Genomic DNA, 21,522 nt, shown 5'->3' on the forward strand with positions numbered 1-21,522 from the left:
ACCTAATTGGAGCCCTCCTCAAAGCCCCTTGCCTCAAGGTAGTGTACTGGCTCCACTACTGTATAACATCTACACCAACGACCAACCAACAGATCCGAACACTGAGCGATTCATATATGCTGATGACCTCTGTGTAACATCTCAGGAGAGTACATTTGAAGCTGAAGAAACAAATCTCACCTCAGCCCTATATGAGCTAAACCTCTACTACGAGCACAACCACCTATACATGAACCCTGCGAAGTCTGTGCGTTCCATCTAAGGAACAGAAATGCAAATCGACCCCTTAACATCACATGGTCTGGAATACACCTTGAACACTGCAAAAAGCCCGTCTACCTTGGTGTAACACTAGATCGCACGCTTTCCTATAAAGAACATATCAAAACAACCAAACTGAAAGTTAATTCCAGGAACAACATCCTTCGGAAGCTGACCAACTCTAAATGGGAAGCCACAGCACACACGTTAAGATCTACTGCTCTGGCTCTGTGCTATTCCTCTACGGAGTATGCATGTTCTGTCTGGGAGAGATCATCCCATGCCCAGAATCTAGACCCAGTATTGAACAACACCTGCTGTTTGATTACTGGTTGCCTGAAGCCCACCAACACAAACAACCTGCATATCCTAGCTGGCATTGCTCCTGCTGATGTGAGACGGGAAGTAACCAGCAGAGTAGAGATGACCAAGGCTAAAGGTTTATGTGATTAACAATACAGCACTACAGTGAAACATGGGAAATACCCATCACAATAGTTTGAAATGGAGACTCACAAGGCCATTGTGAGCACCCTTATTAGACAGGTTGTAAGAGCTGACATACCCCCATCAGAAAATATCAGCTAAACAGCATTAGAAAAATAAGTGTGGTATATTTGGCAGACGTAGCTTTAATATTGGACCTATAGAAATCTGTATCAAATTCATTGAGGAATAAATTGAGATATACAGGTTGTATATGGACAGCTGGCAGTGTTCCTATAATTGGTCACACAGAGAGGACAATTACTTATTCACGCCTACAGATTTCACACCAGTGTAATTAGCTTTCCTCATACAACAAAACCACTGGGTGCCTCAAGTGGATGAACTCTAACCCATACTAGAGTGTCCTGATGCTGAGAAACATCCTGCAAAGAAACATTCTTTACAACAAAAATAATATTTTTTCTATTAAAGCCTCTAAAGGGATTTATTTAGCATTTATACCCCGATTCTGCAATGTGTCCACATATCTAGATCACTTTAGACATTCAGCGGTTTTATGGGTGTTCAAATACAAAATGGTCCCCCCATTACCAATATGTACTTATCCAAACACGTCAGTAGTAAAAAACTAACTTTTTTTTTTTTTTTAAATCAGGATAGAAAATACTGAAGTGTTAAAACTCTAATAACCTCACCCGCCTAAAAAAACAGCTGGTATCATAATATCCTATGTTGGTTAGCCGAATAACAGTGGCTAAAATACTATGCCATAACCAATTAAGCAGACAAACCTAATGTATTAAAAATAATAATAAAAAATATTACTTACTTTAGGGTTCCATGTACCACCTTATTCATTGATTTAAAAAAAAAAGAGCTGGGCACATGCTCTACACACATTTCACTTTTAATAAACTAACAGTTCAAATGTATTGGCCAGAATATTGTTGTCAGATTATACATCTTAATCAGTCTCTTCTTACTATCCAGCACAGAGTAAATTACCATGAATGCTGCTGGTGGTCTATTAGTGACACAAACCACTCACTCTTTTACCCCCTGCTTTTTTGTACAACAAAACATTCAGACAATCATAAATACATAGAAAGCTTTATTAAATCAAATAATTAACAATATTGATCTGATTGCTTTCACCAAAGCAACACAAGGTGTCATTGGTTTTCACACTGAAAGCCCAGAGGACCAAGAGCGTTGTGTGTTTGGCCCCGGGCTCCATGACAGCGCTGAACAGGTAAAATGACAAGAGCCCCAAGTTACCACGCCTCAGTCTTAAAACAACGGCACATATGAGACTGAACTGAAGACTCGCAAGTAAGACTGAAAGACCCTGAAATGGCTGGATGGCTGTCACTTTTTTACATCTTTATTTCTTTAGCCCCCCAAACCACGCACACAGAACATAACCATGGCCACAGTACAAAGAGTCCTAATTTAAAGAAATACTCCTGTGATTAACTTGATCTCTGAAGAAATTACCTACAGACCAAACCACTGAAGTCATGCTGCTACACTGTAGTCTGCGCCCTGCTCTTATTAGGAACTAGGATTTAATCACGCTCAACAAAAAGTGCTCCAAATCCATTTTAAATTATATTTTTTGTGCACATTTAGCTCACAAGTGCCATTTCAGTCTAAAAACAAGACACCCCAAATTAAACATGACGTTTTGTCAGATGAGATTAAGTTTCATAGGCAGTACAGTACACTCAAACATGATTAATGTTACCACATCTGTGCTACAGGAAGGCTTATACTCCAGTCACACAAATGTAAGTTCACTGTTTACCTTTAACATTATTAGCTAACTCGATTATCCACTTACATTGTAAAAATAAAGATGCTTCTACTTTCTTTCAGTGATGTCATCAAAACATTTGCTTCCACATACAACTATGTGTGTAGAGATGTGAAAAGAAGAACTTCTAAAATGGTTAAGAACCTTTACATCAGATGAAGATCCTTCAGATCATTAAATGATTCTTCTTCACTAACTAATACAAATATGGCTCTTTATAGAGCCAAAATTGTTTCTTCAACGGCACTGCTTGAAGAACAATTTGAAGCATCATTTTTTCAAGTACAGTAGAGTATATTTTAAATAGTTTACATTGATAATTATGAGTAACATAATAAATGTTAAAGGTTAACAGTAAACATACATTGAGTGACATGGGCCAGTTAGCCTGCCTGTAAACTGGATGAAGCAACACAATTCATATTCTGATTTGTGCTTCAAAAATTGGTGGCATTAAAAGAAAACTTTACACAGAAAACATTACAAATCATCAAGTTTGGAAATAATATTTTTTTTGTAGGGGTGTTTTCACACAGCCTTTTTCAGTCTGGTTAAGCTGGACTTGGTGTAATTCATTAGGGAAGGCGTAAATACAGTAATTACTTTTGGATGCGGACCAAAACAACCCCACTCGAATTGGTCCCAACCTAACTCTGGAGCATACATGGGTGGTTTAACAGCTTAACGGCTGTTCAGATGCATTTTAACTTGATTTATTACCCAGGTAACTACCAGAGCTATTAAAAATGCCATCTCGTCTGCTGTTCAGTGCTAAATAGCAGTAAAATATGTACTAGAATAGAACACAGGATCTTTTTCCTGTGTTTACTTTCTTGCTCCCTCCGGACAGGTCCGACCAATCAGCAGAGAATGTTCTCGCATGGTTGGTTGTAATTAATGGTAGGGCGCTTGGATTTTTTTCTTGTCCGTAAACAAATCACACCAAATTTTACAACCTCTTAAAGTGATTCAGCCAGAGCAAACCAACTACAGGTGTGAAAACGCCCTCAGACAGGGAAAACACAGGAGTATTCCTTTAAAAGTCAACGTGGCAATGTGAGGCTGGTGCAGGTTTGCAGTAAGCAGCCTTACAGTTAAAGTGGCGACAGCACCATTAGGCACAAATAGGCACTTTTTTGCAGGGGAGACAAATCCATACATATACACACAATATACATATGGTCACACACATTTTCAAGTGAAGCATTTTGTCCCACACAGAACACATGTAATCAGATTAAGAACAAGAACAGATTTCATTAGAGACATCAACACACATTACAACACATGGCTGATTATCTTAATCCTGCACTGATAGCAGTTATTCTTCAGTTATTCAGTCTCCACAGTTTAACTCACACACACTAAACCCTGCTCACAGCAGACCTTAAAAACTAACAGGTTACATTGGTGGTGTTATTTTATTTTATTAACATTTCATCTGCAGTCTGCTACTGGACTACCAGTTTTAAAATTCAGCCTCAGGGTAACTGTAGGGTTTCATCCCAAACATTCATGTGATCTCCAGTTTGGCTATGATGAAAACATGTAGCACACATCGGCTTTTTGCCGAGTCTGAATATCTCTGCTGTAGACTAAACCTACATGCTGTGCTGCCACCTAGTGTTCAATGTCATTCATTTCAAATATCTGAGCTGACAAACTGAAAAAAAGCTACAACTATTCTGTCCAAACTGATCTCACTGATAATTAATTAATTTCTCCATAAAGTTAAAACTAGATTTTATATGTCAGGTTCCAGATTGGTGTGCCTACAATAATAGAATCAGTTTTCAAGAGACAGCCAAGTCAGGTGATTTACCCTCTTTAAACTCTTCAGTTACACAAAGTGCTAAATTAGAATTGGAGCGACTTCAAAATAATAATTTCAAAATAACAAAAGTTGCACTGTTTAGATTCAAATATTAAGAGCCTTCTTTTAGACAGGATCAGAGATCTGAGGGCTGGATACAAAATCTGGTAATTAACTTAATAATTTTTTCTTTAAGTACACCAGATTCAATTATTCCCACAGGCCCAGTCTTCCCACCCTCGACATTTTTAATACTGCAGGAATTAAAGCAATGTAGGAAAACAAGAATCACATTTACAAACATCCACCTACCCTAGATGTAGTTAGTCAGGCAACCACAGGCACATTTGATCACCCAATTTTGCTTCTTCAGTTTGCATCAAGGTTAATGTAGTAAGCAGAATGTATTTCAGGCCACAGAAAGACTTATTGTGAACTTAAACCAAGGTCAACCGTAGGGGTGAAATAAAGTATTGTTTGCACGATTAATTGTATAGTTTTTGTTGCTGCTTCATTACTCCACATCATGGCTCTGATTTAAGGAATATGGTAAATCTATGGTAAAGAATATTAAGAATATTAGTTAAATTCTGTGAAACTCAATAAATCCATAATTCCTGCTATTTATTCCAACTCTTTACACTTTAAATAAAAAAAGTGGTTAAATATTTTCTATTTACTTAGCAAGTATGTGTGGTTCTGTTATTAACACTCAGATTTCAGCTAAAGCAAAAGGGTTTGTTCACAGTAAACTATTCTGTATCCTAAACCACACTGACAATTTATTACACATCTAATGATTACCTGGATACTGTTTGAGCAGTTTGAGGGAAATCTATTCACAGAAAAGTTCACAATTTGTTAGCCTCTGTGAGCAAACTTAAACTTGATGAGCAAAACCGGGCACCAAACCATGTCCTGGCTGATTAACCATACCTGGGGTATGTGAAAATTGTGTAAACTTCATTCTTTGCTGAACCGTCCCATTAATAGCACTGAACGTTTAAAGCAGCTCTGCTTTGATAAGAATTTCTACTTCTACAAACCCTAAAACTAGGGAACAGAACTGATTAAATACTAATTAAAAACTGTAGTTAATTCTGAAGCATGTCTGACTAGTGGATCATTGAATAATTAGAAATACACAGCCCAAGTCTGATAGCTTTCTTATCAACAACAAATCAGACCTCTAGAACAGTCAAAACCCAGATATGTGAACGCTTCATCATGAACAACTTGTTTTGCAGGCACACCACTAAGAATTTTAAATGCAAAGTCATTATGATAAGAATTCTAAAATCATGCTGAATTTCACAGATCAATGTTACCATTTTATGGCATTAAAAGCACTGTTCATGTGTGTTCTCAAACAAATCAAATGCTAGTATTGTCTTAAATACACAGAACGATCCAAATGCGTTAGAAACAAATGCTACTAAATGAGCAGGAGGGAAATTTAATAAAAGGCAACTTCACAGCTTAAGAAACCTGCTGCAGTAGAACTGTAGAAGTGAATTGTGGAGGATGAACACATCAACACCACGTCATTATAATCAAAGAATTTGAATCAGTTTACCTGCTGCCAAACATGATTGTAAGAGCCTGTGACCCTAAAGCCTGCTGTTCAGCAAAGGCAACCCATCAGTCAGACTCACAAGTCCAGTCTGGCCAAACAAACAGTAGCATTAGGTATTCCTTCCATCAGTCTTTTTTTTAAACTAAAAGCCCATTAATGACAGATTGAGACAGCAAACAGGAACAGACTGTGCCATCAAGTGGACAAACCTCAGCAGCAGACCTCTAACCTCGAGAGGCACCAGGGGGTGAATGAAAGACAGCGAGAGACAGAGAGGAGAGAGAAAAAGAGTGTCTTGGGAGACTCCCCTGGAATTACAAGCTGCTCCAGTGGGATCAACAGGAGCAACAGGATGTCACCGTGATGAGCTTCGTTCTTTGCTCACACAGTCATCTTGGCTGGAGATGTCGCCATTTCCCATCATGCTACAGGTTCTCCGCTTCTTCCTGCGGTGGGCCATGGCATCGCCCTCCGAGCCTGACTCAGCCTTTGAAGAGAAAAAAAAAAAAAAAAAACTGTGCTGTTCTTTCTGTCTCTATATCTTACACACTCACAGCCTAGAACATTGCACAAGAAGTATGGATACCGAGAGAGAGAGAGAGAGAGAGAGAGAGAGAGAGAGAGAGAGAGAGAGAGAGAGAGAATAATATAACTAAATTTTGATTTGAATGTGTGTTCGAGTGTGTATACTTGAAATGTGCCCCTGTTGCAAATTTAGCAACTAGATCCCCACTGGGTGTTTTAAAGTGCGTGTGCTCATCATACAGGATTTACCTCAGAGTCTGAATCAGAGGAGCTGGATGAGGAGGAGGAGGAGGAGTCGCTGGAGCTGTCTGAAGCAATGCCTGTGGACTCCTGCAGGTCCACTTTGTCCGCAAGGGATGCCAAATCTGGTCTCTCCTGCTTTAGAATTCTGGCAGAGATAAAACACACACAGTGTTGTTGTTCTGTCATTACTAGTCCACCGCGCTCCGCAAAACCGCAAGCTGACTGGCTGTTTCTCCTGAGAGAAAATGTATTTGGGGTTTTATTTGGTGCCCCCTTTAGTGCAGTGCCCCTATGCGTCGCATAGACTGCAAACCCCCTTTTTAAGTTGTATATCTGGCTGCATTTTGGCTCCAGTGGAAACAATAAACGGTAACAGAGTGACCAACAAGACACAAACCATATGTAAATACTGTAAGTAAATCCTACACGTGACTGTTTCATAGGCAGCTATACTAATCCCTTAGCTCTGTACTGTATTTAAAAACATGTTCTGTCTCTGTTTGCACTTCAAGCATAGTCTTAATATGACTGGTTATGGTTATGCATAGTTAAATCACAAGAGATTTAGGAGAAAAAACACAAACCATAGTCTTAATATGACTGGTTGTGGTTTGCACTTATAGTTTGCACTATATAAGACCTAGAAATGTTTTATTTTTATTTTTATTCTTATTTCTATTTCTTATAGAATCAATGTGTGAGAGAAACCAGTCTGTTAAGTTTGTGTTATATTATTTTGTCCAATAAAACTCTAGTTTTCAAGACATTTTTTATTTTTTAAGTTTTCTTTAAAATTTTATTTTTAAATCTTGTCTCGTTCACGCGATCCCAGTATCGTGTCTTGTCTCGTCTTGTGATATTAGTGTCTCGTCACACCCCTAGTAATTGGCTTGTTTTCCTGAGCTCTTGCAGAAAAAATGCTAAATTAAACTGATGTTAAAATACATGGATGTGTACTTTCTGCAAACATAAAAATGATTTAATTCATATTTGTTTCTAACCAAATATGTACAGATACAAATTAGGGATGTCCCAGATCCGATTACATATTTTGCAAAGGATCGGAATCAGGTGGAAAAGATCCAGATTAGTGATTTAGCAAACATGTAACGTGTGCATTAAGAATGCCCATCCTGTGTTCACACTGGCAGTGAAAAGTCACTTATATCACCTAAGTTTGTCTGTTGTGTGCATTCATGACTGCTCACACACACTTTCTTCTTTCCAAGGTGGAAAAAAAAGCATTTACTTTTCTATTAAAGCTCTCAGTTAAAATCAGTAACTCATAGGGCTGTCGCAATAACCGCAGTATAGCAATATCGCACTACTGACGAGAAAATCACAGCGTGTGGGACATACCGCGATATTGGCATTTTCCCCACGCGAGGGCCTTATTATATAATAAATTATCCACATTTATAATCTGATGCTTATTAATACTGTACTGTTATAGTTAAATAATACAGTGTCTAGATTCTGCGAGGTGTCATTACCCACAGCCTCTTTACTTTAGTTACTGCGATCAAAGGAACGTAAATAAAATTAGTTCTAGTCATGAATAAAGGAAATAAAGTTTTTACTGATGCAGGAGGACTGCCTCCGTGTTATACTGTGAAGCATGATATACGCGTCAACCTGGAGTTGTATTTTTTGACTTATTTCCAACTGTACACTGTAAAATTAAAAATGAGGACAAATATAATCATATTAGACAAAAAAACTATTATCCTTTTACAGAATTCATTTGTAAGCCTAATATAAATTAATAGGAGAGTGAAAAGGGTGTTTTTGAATGTAATTTCTTTAAAAGCCGTTATTAAGAAAATATAAGGTAACTGCTGAGCACCTGCACTCTCCCGGCTGGACGCGTCTCGCTGTACCGGTAGATACGCCTTCACTGCAAAATCTGCACACTGTATAACTTAACTAGAACACTAGAGCAAGTTAAAAATGTAAATAACTGATAATAATCCCAGCAGCCCTGTAACAGATCATGAGCTTCCTAAACTGGTCACCCAGTTAGCCTTCTTTTCCTATTTAATATTAGAATTTTTATCTCAAAAGACAGCTATTATTTTACAGGGCTCTGGCGTACCTTCAGTGTTACTTTCGTCTACAGGCAAATTCTCATTTGAGCTAGTGCTGTCCTCGTCACGAAGGGTGCTGAGATCAGAGGGGGAGTATCATTTCAGCAGGTGTAAATATCAGGTATTCAGATGTGAACTTGGCTATCTTCCCACGCTTGAGTATTAAAGCTGTGTTTAACATGTTCTACCTAATAATGATCATTATGGCTAAAGGTGTTAAGTTCTAAAAGTTATTTAGTTCTGCAATACCCGTCTGTCTTTCGTTATATGCAACTTAACTAGCACTGTTTAACCACAGTCTTTGTTTGGCGTTATATCTTGCTGTGTTCTGAGTGAAATATAAATACAAAGCGTTATTTACACACAAAAAAATAACAGACAGCATGAGAGTAACCTCTAGCACCCACATGTTTACCAGACACACTCCTTGCACGCTAGGGCTGCCACGATTAGTCGACTAGTCACGATTATGTCGACTATTAAAATAGTCGACGACTAATTTAATAGTCGATTAGTCGTTTTTTTTTTTTTTTCTTTGTTTTTCTCTCCAAACTGCTGCGACTGCCTTTCTGTCCTGGACGCACATGCGCAGTAGTGGAAACCGGGGTAGGTAGTGGACGACATCTCAGGACATTATACAGACAGGCTCTGGTTTCATGGCTACCCCGCTACAGAACTCAAAAGTGTGGGATCACCAAGAAAATAAAAGTGAAACAATGCAATATCTGCAATGAAGAACTTGCCTTCCTCGGCAGCACAACCGCGATGCACGAGCACCTGAAAAGGAGGCATGTTGTGGCTGATTAAATGACGAAGAAGCTAAATTGCTATTTAGCTGCTAAAATTAGCGTAAACAGAGCGTTAACTTAGTACTTAACTTACTCATCTTGATAGCTTTAAAACAGAGGTCACTAATAGGCGGACCGCGATCCGGATCCGGACCCAGACGTTGTCACAAATGCCGTCCCAAACCGATAAACTACAGAGAAGGATTTCATTCTGACAGTGGCTTCTGTTTTCAGTGCTTTTCGGTGCAGTAAACTCACAGATCAGTCATGTGTGGTGTAAAATCACCAAACGCTCTCCTCTGCCAATCAGATCTGTGCAGACCGCTGCCCTGTGTACGGTAATGTACACAATATCTGGACAGAGAGGCATTTTTTATTAATATACTTTTTTTTCATAATAGTTCAAACAACCTCATGGTTGAGATGTTTCATAAATGCCAGTGCCTTATCCTTATTTTACACAGTTGTTTACACTTTATGCTAAACAGTAAAATAATTGTCTGTTACAACAAGCTGCATATTTCATTAAAGGTTTAATGAACTATGATTTTAATTGTTTTTATTTTTAGTTAGCATATAGCTGAAATCTAATGTTGGTTGTATAATAGCAGCTGCATTCTATTGTGATAAACTGTGTTTTATATTCAATTAACGTATGATCCGATTAGTCGACTAATCATAAAAAATAATCGGTGATTAGTCGACTATAAAAATAATCGTTTGTGGCAGCCCTATTGCACGCAAAGGAGAGTCAGATTTTGCCAGGGGGTCAAAATTCGGCACATGTTATTTAAATACATGCAATTAAATGATATCTCGCAATTTTTCTCCAAGCCGTCCACTCAGCTCAGAGCGCGATTCATGCTGATATGCAGCTGCTCCAAATACTTTGTTGTCCTGAGGAGCCCTGGAATAAGCTTTAAGTTTATTTGGGTAAGTAAAGCACATTTGAAGCTCGTTAGCACATAAACAAAAGAAATATTTATATTAGGGTAAAAAAAAAAGCATATGAAAAATTATTTATAAGAAACATTTATATAGTTCTAAAATGAAGGCATATTGCGTCATACAGCATTTCGCGGTGTTGAGCCACCATATAAAACCGCCAGGAAAATTATTTTACCGCAACAGCCCTAGTAACTCAACATTTCCACTTAGTGTCTCCCTCCCACAAATAAAGGTAAATATCAGCATTAAAAAAAAAATCATGATTAATCACAGAATTGTTGTTGCGCAACATTTGTTATTTGTTTATTTAAGAAAAGATGTATTTTTTTTATATAATTTTATATCTGATTTCCCCCCCCATTTTCTCCAAATTTGGCTATCCAATTGTCCCACCGCTTTGTGTGTCTCCATCACCGGCGGCACCTGCGACCCCAGGGGGATGCGGACGAGCACATGCCTCCTCCAACACTTGTGCTTGGGACATCTCTACAAAGTATTTCAGTAAATACAGTGCCATATTGCCAGTAATACTGTTTGCATAATTATGCATATTGCTTTACATCTGTGGCATGTAACATTACCTTATAGTTTTATCAGGCATTAGACTCTTGTGATTAATAATTGTAGATGTGTAGTGCGTAGATTTACATAAACTGCTCTTTAGTGGAAACTAATGCTAGTAAGCAAATGTGTCTGAAAGCTTTAAATCAGTACATTCACAATTTATGTTTTTTTAACATTCACTCTTAATTCACCATTGCTTGGTCCTTTAACTGCACTAAAACAGGTAGTTAGTGCCTGCAAATAAAAGTTCACCTGACAAAGGAAACATGCCAAAGTTAGATCATATTCTCCATAACAACCCTGCTATAAATCTGCTTGTTAGAATAATCCTGTAGAAAAAAATCATTTGGTCAAATTTACATTATCACCCAATCTAGTATTTAGGCAACAAAATGATTACCTGTACCACTTCCTGGAGAGTTTAGGCCGACCACGAACAGTCTTATGCCAGACAATGGGGAAGTTGGTGGTACTGGCGAAGTTCTGAGTGACTGCAATGGCTGTATCCAAGTTGAGGACAACATGCCACCAGCCTCCTAAAAGATAAAAGACAAGACTTTGAAACAGGAACATGGAGTTTAATTATAGACCGGCAGGTTGAAATGTCAAGGTCTGGAGCTGCTTTGCTACAGCAGGGACTGGTATGCTCTCAATCATGTGATCCACTATGAATTAAACGTGAAGTATATGTGAGATCACCTGTCTAAAAACAGAAGCTAAAGTGGAGCGGACAAAACCCGGATCTAACATCACACTGCAGAAAGAATTATGTATGGAAGAGTGGAAAAAAACTCTCTCCCAATCAATGACAAAAGACCTACATTTACAGGAAACTTATTCATTAAGATTATTCAAATAGAGAAAAAAAGCTATTAGGGCATAGGATGTGCTTAATTTATTCCTGGAACATTTCATTTCAATTAGGATATTTACTCAAGTTATATTTGTTCAGTTTGTCATATTGCCTTCAGCTCGCTATATAGCTAACATAAAGAGCACCATCAAAATGTCACCAAAGTCATACGTTTTTATGGTGTGTCTTATTTTTTAAAACCTGACAGTATAATACAACTATCATGTGGTTTATGTTAAAAAAAGTTGGCAAGGATTTAGAGCTTTGCCCACCACACCCTTTTTAGTAGTACATGTACTCCTGTGAACACAAACTAATTATTTGTTTCTGCATTTTCAAGAATTGCTCTTTGATAAGGAGTGAACATTGTTACTGGCCATGAAAAGAACCTAAAACCTTGAATGGACAGATTTAAAATCCATGCCGGAATAACAGCAAAGCAAATTTACAGCATGATAAGAAACAAACATTCTTAAAACCCAGCCAAGGCTTAATCAGTAACTAACCAGGAACAAAGACCGTCTCTCCAGGATGCTGCAGGATCTCCAGGGGTCGGAATTCTGCAGGCCAGGTGGGCTGCTGCGTGCGAGGGTAGATCACGCTGAACCACGTGATCGCTTCATCCTGCTGGTTGCCGCCCTCGTCTCGGGTCACCTTGATGAGCTCGCGGGGTGTGTGAGTAGGGAAGAGGCACCAGCGCTTGTGGCCCTGAACTAGGGCGTTCCAGGCACTTGTGCCCAGTGGATCTATGTGAATGCCCGTTCCAGAGCGAGCAGGGCCCATCACAAACCACCTGAAGAGGAGAAAAAGGGCATTAAATAATCCTTATTAATAAAAATACATTGATTAAAATACATCTCTTGGGAAAAAAACAATATCAACATCTGTAATCAAGTATTTCTTTTCTCATGTAAAGCCCAATAATTTATAAAATTACTTTTCTTTTAAAACGGCAAATGGTTATTTAAATATATGGATATTCAATCTAAAAAATCTATAGTGAATATCTTGCTAACTTAGTAAACTTACATTTAGTTTGCTTAATCTGTCATTTAAATAACAAATAGAACCATCTAAATGTTTTTGCCTTGTTAGACAGTTTTTCCCTATGATGAAACTCCAAAATATGGTTTCTACTTTGTAAACAAAAAGATAAAACATTTATTAGGAGTATGAAAAATCTATTTGCTGTTGCCTGTTAAAGCACAAATAAATGCTTGACTGGGAACCAATAGTCTGTGTTTTACCTGTATGGTGGGCGTCGCTTCTCCCCAGCAAACTGAAAGAGGTCATCTCTGAAGAAGACAGGCACCTGATAGTCCTCCAGCAGCTTGCGGCGTTTGGCATGTTCACCATAGCTGCTGTCGAAGATGTAGAGTGGGCTGTCATCTCGCGAGCTCTCCATGTACTCTACATAATATTTCATCTTCATTTTCACAGAGTAACCGTCGTTGTCCTCGCCACACTTGAACTTCTGGTTGCGGTATTTGCGTTTGAGCCGTTCCAGGGTCCATTTCTCCCGGCCGGGCCATGACTCCTGGCAGTTGAGCAGAACTACGGGTTTATAGGGCTTCTCAAATCGCTGGATGAACTCTTCTGGACTTAGATGCAGGGCATCCACTCGCTCCACATTATCCTGGGAGAAATAAAAGTAAGAGAAAAACATCAGTCAAAATTACCTGGAAAAAGCATGGAAAAACCTGAAAAAACGATTTAAAGTGCCAAAATAAATGAGTAAAATTATGTAGTGTTGACAAATTCAGAATGTTTCCATGTAGATTTATGGACTTGTGGATGTGCATTCACATATTAAAGGTGTTTAAATAGTAGAATAAGATATAAGCACAGAAGTAACAGTGCTAATGTGTTTACCTCAGGCACTGTCTAACCTTCTCCATCTTAGATTACCAAGAGTATTTTTAGCAGCGTTGAGAAGACCAGAGCCCTTCTTAACACCCCTGATGATCAAATCTAAATGACTTGGCAAACAAACTTGCTCAGTCTGTCCTCTATACAAAAGGTACTAGGAAACAAGGCTCTGCAAATATGATAAAAAATATTGAAATCACAATATCCAGACATTTTCACCATACAAAATAATCATGATATTTCAACAAAATGCACTGAAGCTGCTATTCAAATACCATCCAATTATGAGTAAAATTACTTTGATTTCATTTATACTGCACATTATCCAAACTAATCACACTCTTTGTAATGAAGTTATCAACTGGTCAATGGTGATATTCACAACATATACAGATATACAAAAAAGTTATTGTTAAGAACACTGACAATCATGAAATTAGGTTCACTCCAAAGGCAGATTATGTCTGAATTCTCCAGTTTTTTATACACGGGATCAAGCTGGGCTTGGACTCAAAGTGGGCAAATATGTGGGTGTGACTGGGCACCACTTGGGCTTCCCATTCAAAGTGTGTACCGTAGTTTTATGAGGGACAGCCCACTTGGCTCTCCAGTGGGCAACTGCATGGCCTATGTTTTGGCACTGCTTGGGCATCCCATGAAACTAGTTTTTAACTAACTGGGTTTCACATGGGCTTTCCCAGGTGGGTTTTATCGTGGGCCATCTGATGGGTTTTGGCTGGGACCCACATGGGAAAACATGAAGTGTGGTTGGGCTCTAATTAGGTAAGCCCAGTTGGGTCCTTAGTGGTCTTTGGCATAGGCTGTGTTTGGGCACTGCTTGGGCTAACCGTTAGCATAGCTGCCTAAATTCCAGCTATGTTTTTGTAAAAACTAACATTAAATCGATGAGAAGAACATTTTACCATTTTTACACAACTGTAAAGTTTTAACTTCTGTCATACAGAACTCCGGATATATTCGGATATAGTAGCCTTTGTGAGTTACTTTTGACAGTTTTTTTTTTTCTAAATGTAGGTTAAATATACTTAGATATCTTGCTAGCTAATTTATTTATCACAGACTGGTCTCAGTGGAGAGAAGCGGGGAGTTTGACAGGTTGGAACAGTTAGCAGGGTTAGCTAATTCTCGCCATGGTGTACGTGCGGGCAGGAACGTAGCTTCACCAGCCCAGCAGTACTGAGCTCACACGCGGCGCGAGCAGCAGCAGCGCAGGGGGTCTGTTAACGCTGATCAGTGTTTTTATTACCCAGCAAACACACTTATACACGCACGTGGGAAACTCAGCACAGGCTGTGCAGCAGAGAGCGCGTTAGCACGGACTGCGCGAAAGCTACAGCTTAGCCGGTGTTCTCCAGAGCAGCAGTAGCCTGCTAGCCGGTGTTCTGTCAAGTTCTGCCAAACCTGTCAAAAATGCTTTTTAAAAATGAATTTTTAAAATACTTATAAGTTGGCTATTTGGAAAGGCTGAATCAATAAATCAGGATACAGTTAATAGTTAATAGGGGTGATTATAACCCGTTTTTTGTATTTTTATTGCTCTCTTTTATTATTATTATAATTATACTTGTTCTTATTCTTATTATTCACTGTCATTTACACACTTGTACCATTTAGAAAAAATATATATAAGGACAGAAGGCTCAGGCTACTGAACGCACCCAAGTAAAACTTACTAGAACTACCTTAAAACACAGAAACATAAAATAGATTTGGGTCCGCGCATGCGCACTGGTGTTGAAAAGCACATTTCGATGGGTAACACAACTCGGTAGAACACCGAGCACTCTGTTACCTTCACTGTCCGGTGCGACAGGTCGAAAGTATCGCAGTAGTTGTGTTTTATCCAGTCGGCGGAATCCTTCAGCTCAGGCCTGGCGCTCCGTTTGGCTTCTTTGATTCGCTTCTTGCTCTTGTGGTTCATTCCCTCTGGATGTTCTCGGCTGTCTGTGGAGCTCAGGCTGCAGCTACACTGATTAGCCGCTCAGTCGCTTCCCGCCACCGCCGCCAGTCCCTGCAGCGCTACAGCCAGCGAGCAGAGCATCAATCCAGGGCTTCTACACCTCAGTTATACAGCGCCGGACTCCGCCGCGATCTCAGGAAACACAGCCCGAAGTCTGTTTATTTCAGGAACAGCTGGTGGAGGAATGAGCGGCTCAAAACAAGCTAAAACAGCCGCGCGACAGCTCTAACTAAAACCTATAAAAGTCGCGCTGGGCGCAACCTACTGTTAAATAACCAAACCCCGCCTTTCGCTGGCTGTTTACAACGCGATTGGCTGCAACGTGAGACGCGTTTGGCCTAACGTGACATCTGATTTGTTGTTGTTAATATTTTTTTCCGTCATTCACATTCTAAACCAATAAGAGATAAGTAGTAGAACAGACCGCCGAAAAGCCGAAATCTGATTGGCAGAATTCAGCCAGCGTATTTCCTACCATGAGCGCGTCTCGATCGCACATGGTTCCCTAACGTTATTCTCTACACACGTTCTAAACAGCCAACTAGCCGCAATATATTAATTATACTCTAAAAACAGTGAATAACAGTATATATATATCAGCCTTTTGTCAAGTAGTGTAAAGCAGTATTTCAGTTTATGACCCGTTAATTTCTTCACACTGAGCTAGTACACTATGGTACATAGGAAGCCTTCTGTAGTGATGGGTCTGACGACCCTGAAACCTCGACACATGCGCCGAGCTGTCAAGGCGAAACCCCGTGTCGGTGCGCGTATCAAGTTAAGGAAAACCACGTGACCGATACACTTACTGTATCGTTTGGTAGCGATGGGTCTGACGACACTGAAACTTCAGCGCATGCACCGAGCAAACAAGGCGAACCCCTGTGTCAGACCGCGTATCATTTTAAGGAAAACCATGTGACCGATGCATTTCTTCGCGCAGTTGCTTGCAATGACTTTCTTAGTCCAGCAGATGTCGCCATTAAGTGATACAGCAACACAGTTTCAACACAGTGTCGATACAGTTTGGGAAATGTGCCATACACCCAATGAGGCTTCATCTGCCCATCACTAGCCTTCTGACTATTCCACCACAGACTCGCAATCTGTAGTTGTTCGCTAGGAAGTTTTGTTAGCTGACTGTTTATGAGAGATCTCACGTGTTCAAGCTAAATATGCCCGTTTATTATTAAGTCATTATACGCGGGGCAGTGGAGAGGTATACGTTATAATCACGAACATGAACGAAACCATCAGTCAATGTTTTGTTCAGAAAATCTTCACATTTGAAAGCCCTGACGGCGCGCTGACCGTGTCCATCCCAGAGGTAACAGTGAAGCGCTCAGCAGATGTTATATTAACCTTCTGTCAGTGAAGCTAACTAACGTTTTTACATGTGTTTCCAGGTCCTCGATCCTCAGTATGGGATGTATGTGTGGCCCTGCGCGGTGGTTCTGGCTCAGTATGTGTGGACAGCGAGAGAGAAACTGCAGAATAAAGCTGTACTGGAGGTATAGTTAGAGCTGAGGGCACCGACCTCACACGAGCCTGAGGGGGCCTGCACGTTCTGTAGTCTCTACCCTCCCAGAGTTCACAGCATTACCAGTGATGAGGTAGTCCTAATGAGTGGGTTGTGTAATTGGCCTTCCAAATTAAGGAAAAAATGGATAAAAGTATAATAATAATAAGCAAAACCATGTGTAACCATCTAATCAAATTAAAATTTATTTCTAAAGCGCTTTTTACAACTGATATTGTCACAAAGCAGCTTTACAGAAATTCCAAATCAAAATAGTAATTTAGAGCATTTGTTTGCAGAAAATAAGAAAATTAAGAAATAGCTGAAATACCAAAAAGATGCAGAGCTTCAGACCTTGAATAATGCAAAGAAAACAAGTTTATATTCATAAAGTTTTAAGACTTCAGAAATCAATATTTAGTGGAATAACCCTGGTTTTTAATCACAGTTGTCATGCATCTTGGCATGTTCTCCTCCACCAGTCTTAGACATTGCTTTTGGATAACTTTTTGCCACTCCTGGTAGAAAAATTAAAGCAGTTCAACTTGGTTTGATGGCTTTTAAATTAATTGTTAAAAAGTCATTATACATCCACACAGGTCTAATATATTCAAATGAATAGCAGCACCAACAATGGAAGCATTTAAAGTTTATATACATTTGGATGTAATTGGTAACGGAGAGTGAGCAACTAGTCTGAGGCAGGTGAATAAACTGGATGATGGGCAGCTGATCTGTGGTGGGTAATGGGAAGGCTTGCTTTCAGAAACTTCCATCAGTCTGACCGGACAGGGGGACAGGAGAGCCAGAGGGTTGAACGTCCAATGGTATTGGGCCGAACAGGTGGCTTTCTGCTTGACTAATAGTATTTTGAACATACTAATTCCCAATCCCAATCTCCCCATTACAAAACTGCATGTTTCCTTTTGGTGCAGTTCCCTTTGGTGAAAGTTTAATTTACTGCCATACTGAACTGGGCCCAGTTTACCAAAAGCATTTTAGCATTAAGAACATCCTTAAACTGGAGAGAAGGAGTGCTCAGTGTAAAGCTCGCTAAACCTTCCAAGAATCATCTTGGTGTTAAGAACTTTTTGGAAACCTGTAAAACCGATACTTTGTTTATAGTTTATTGCAGATCTTCATACAAATCCTAATCTTTTGGCAACAGTGCTGAATTAAAAATATTTTTCTTACTGTTTCAGCTTGGTGCTGGGGTTAGTCTGCCAGGTGTGGTGGCTGCAAAGTGTGGGGCTCGAGTAATTCTGTCAGACAGTGCTGAGCTTCCTCTCTGCCTTAATAACTGTAAGCGCTCCTGTAAAGTCAACAATCTAGCTGGTGTACCAGTGGTGGGTCTTACCTGGGGACAGGTGACTTCAGAGCTGCTGTCTCTGCCACAAGTGGATGTTATCCTGGGATCAGATGTGTTCTACGAGCCTGAAGGTAAGAAAATATTCCATCGAAGAGCAGTTGGAGTTTTTCTGAAACTAAATATTTTTACTGACACCTTTCTGTCACAGTGATTATATAACTGTCTGATTGAATTTGTGCTTAGCCAGTATTTGAGCTGGCTGCAGTCCATTTTTGTTGAATAAAAAACTGACACATTTATTGATACACATGATGTATCTTGGTAAAAATGGTATCTTGGTATGTCCAGCTGTAAGCTGTTAGCTTTTTAAGATGGTCTTTGATTGGCAAGGTGTTCCAAAAGGTAATTTGGTGAAGGCATACCAACTTGTCATAAGCCAACTAGTTAAGATGCCAAGTTTGGTCAAGCTGCACATACTGGTGGATCAGCATGGTCAGGCTGCATCACACTAAATAAAACATACTCTATGCTGGTAAAGATGTAAACTGGTCAACCAGCTTATGAGGGGTTTTCCAGCAGGGTTCTCATTTGGTGCTATACCAAAATCTTAAATAAATAAGCAACTAGAGTAGTTAAATCGGTTAAAAAAAAAACTAGAAAATATAATATTAAAGCAGTAAATAAAGTTTACCAAAACTGCCCTCTGTAAACAAAACTATAGTAAAACATTTGCAGTACAAAATAAAATGTCTCATGAGTGACCCACCACAGCAAAATTTGAACATATTTATTGTCCATTTTACAAAAAATGGCATGATTTAATTTTTTTCTGCAGATTTTGAAGATGTCCTGCTCAGTGTTTCTGTTCTTTTAAAGAGGAACCCCGGTGGTCAGTTCTGGACCACTTACCAGGAGAGAAGGTAATCATTTCTTTGCTTTGTATTTAAGGTATATTAGTTTTTGGTATGTTGGGCAGGGTTTTTACAGAAAGTGTTTTTTTATTGAATAACATGTCAGCTGATGTTTTATATTGTTCCAGCACTGACTGGTCTATTGAGACTTTGCTGCACAAGTGGAACCTGCAGTGCGCTGACATTCCTTTAGAGACGTTCAATGCACACAGGAACCACCTCGCTGGATCAACTCTACCTGGAAATCATACCGTACAGATGATGATAGTTACAGCAAAATCGTAAAGCTTGATGGGTTGACTAGCAAGACTATACGTGTAGCTGAAATGTAATGTCTATTTATTTTATAAGTTTTCTAAATCATTATTAATTGTTAGGATAAAAAAATATTTTTACACAAAATTGGACATCTTGACAGCAGATGTTTACCACTAGAGTAAAATCTTACTGTGTTATTAATTACATAACCCAATAAAATATTTATAGATGGTTAAACAATCAGGCAATTTTAGTGTTTCTGTCAATAGTAAAGCACAGCCAGGAGGGTACATTATAGCTTAAAAATATTAAACAAAGTCAACTTTAGATAGAGAGATGGACATACTTAAATACGCTGGTGTTGATATGTTCAAGTGTTTATTTATTTGGCCTTCCCATATTTCATCATGATGGTAACTGAACAGCTAATAATTAAAATACAACAGCTACACTTCGAAAGAGTATTGTGGCTTTTCAGAACTGCAGTTTCCAAACATTCCAAAAATATAACTAAACGTTTTTGTTTCAATGAGCTAAAAAAGTTTGTATTTGGAAGAGACTAAAATTAAAAGAGGAGCAATTGAAACAGTATATCTAAATCCTACTTTACCATTCCACAGAGTGTGAAATTAAATAACCATATCACTTCTTGGGCTTGTGATTTCAGATTTGTCTATCTTCTTGATATCTCAAAGACACATTCATTTAAAATCACTGTCCATTCCCCCACAACTTAATATATAGAAAGGTTAAAAATACATCCCCTGCTCATGCATACATGAATTATGTAAATGATTGAACAAAACCATTATAAATTAACTTATCAAATGTATGTCTGACAAGCAATTTAGTGATGACTGATGAGATTATTGGCCAATAAAAGAAAATTACATGTAAATTGTTTGTTTGTGGATCACAATAAATACAATATATTTATTATTTATATATTCACAGTTTTATGTGTGTGATAAGAGTATGTACTTTCAAATGTTTACTGTTCACACATTTTTTGTGCTGCTTCCATTTATTTATATTTTTTATTTATTCAAAAAATAACCACTAAAAATAGTCAAATAAACAGTCAGTAAAACGTCTCAGTGTTCAGTGTTCAGCATTCTTCAGTCCTGGTTTTGGCGTCACACTGCCCAGCACATTTTAGAGGACTGTCTGCTGTAACACACCACTGCATGTCTGAGAGGGCTGGTTAATAAGCTGATTATTTGAATCAGGTGTTTTGAGAGACGGTAAGGCCTGAGCTGTTTTAAATGATAGTGCTAGCCTGGCTAATGTATCACATCACATTAATGTAATGTTAGCGTTAGCATTAGCTACTTTAGAAGAGGAAAAATCAGCCCACATTTGAGCAGTATTATAAGAAAAAGAGAACTTAGATGATATAAAATAAGGCTAACTCCAGGATACCTTTAACCTTGAATTTTTCCATAATGTCACCTGTCAACAACTGATTTTTCATAAAAATGAAATAAATTAATCTCAAACCTTTACAGTGCTGTAGGTACTTTACCAAAACTTTCCTTTCCTTTTGTGTACACAATTAATAATACATACAAAACTATATGCTTTTAAAGAATTAATTGAATAATGCAATGAATGCGAAAAAATAAACACTACATAATTGATAAGTACTCACATCAAATGTGAGCTATTGCTGTACTTGTAACATCTTGTTTTATATAATATAAAATATATATAGTATAATATATTTCCGGATGTCCCCGGAACCTGTTTGT

The 21,522-nt window shown here is 38.6% G+C and overlaps 2 protein-coding genes across 2 annotated transcripts; one reads left to right on the forward strand and one right to left on the reverse strand.

Annotated features, from left to right (window-relative positions):
• Window positions 1–1,805: 1,805 nt before the first annotated feature.
• On the reverse strand, window positions 1,806–16,086 carry jmjd6 (jumonji domain containing 6, arginine demethylase and lysine hydroxylase). Its single transcript, XM_022666230.2, has 6 exons — window positions 15,607–16,086; window positions 13,172–13,560; window positions 12,431–12,717; window positions 11,472–11,607; window positions 6,691–6,829; window positions 1,806–6,403 (listed from the first exon to the last, which is right to left on the reverse strand). The coding sequence occupies exons 1-6, from the start codon at window positions 15,733–15,735 to the stop codon at window positions 6,272–6,274; spliced, it is 1,212 nt and encodes a 403-aa protein (XP_022521951.1). The 5' UTR covers window positions 15,736–16,086; the 3' UTR covers window positions 1,806–6,271.
• Window positions 16,087–16,853: 767 nt separating this feature from the next.
• Window positions 16,854–21,491, forward strand: mettl23 (methyltransferase like 23). Its single transcript, XM_007237321.4, has 5 exons — window positions 16,854–17,101; window positions 17,181–17,285; window positions 18,496–18,733; window positions 19,438–19,522; window positions 19,642–21,491. Exons 1-5 carry the CDS (start codon window positions 17,015–17,017, stop codon window positions 19,796–19,798), a joined length of 672 nt encoding a protein of 223 aa, XP_007237383.1. The 5' UTR covers window positions 16,854–17,014; the 3' UTR covers window positions 19,799–21,491.
• The last annotated feature ends 31 nt before the right edge of the window (window positions 21,492–21,522 follow it).

This window comes from Astyanax mexicanus, chromosome 19 (genome assembly GCF_023375975.1).
Source record: "Astyanax mexicanus isolate ESR-SI-001 chromosome 19, AstMex3_surface, whole genome shotgun sequence".
NCBI classification, from domain to species: domain Eukaryota; kingdom Metazoa; phylum Chordata; class Actinopteri; order Characiformes; family Acestrorhamphidae; genus Astyanax; species Astyanax mexicanus.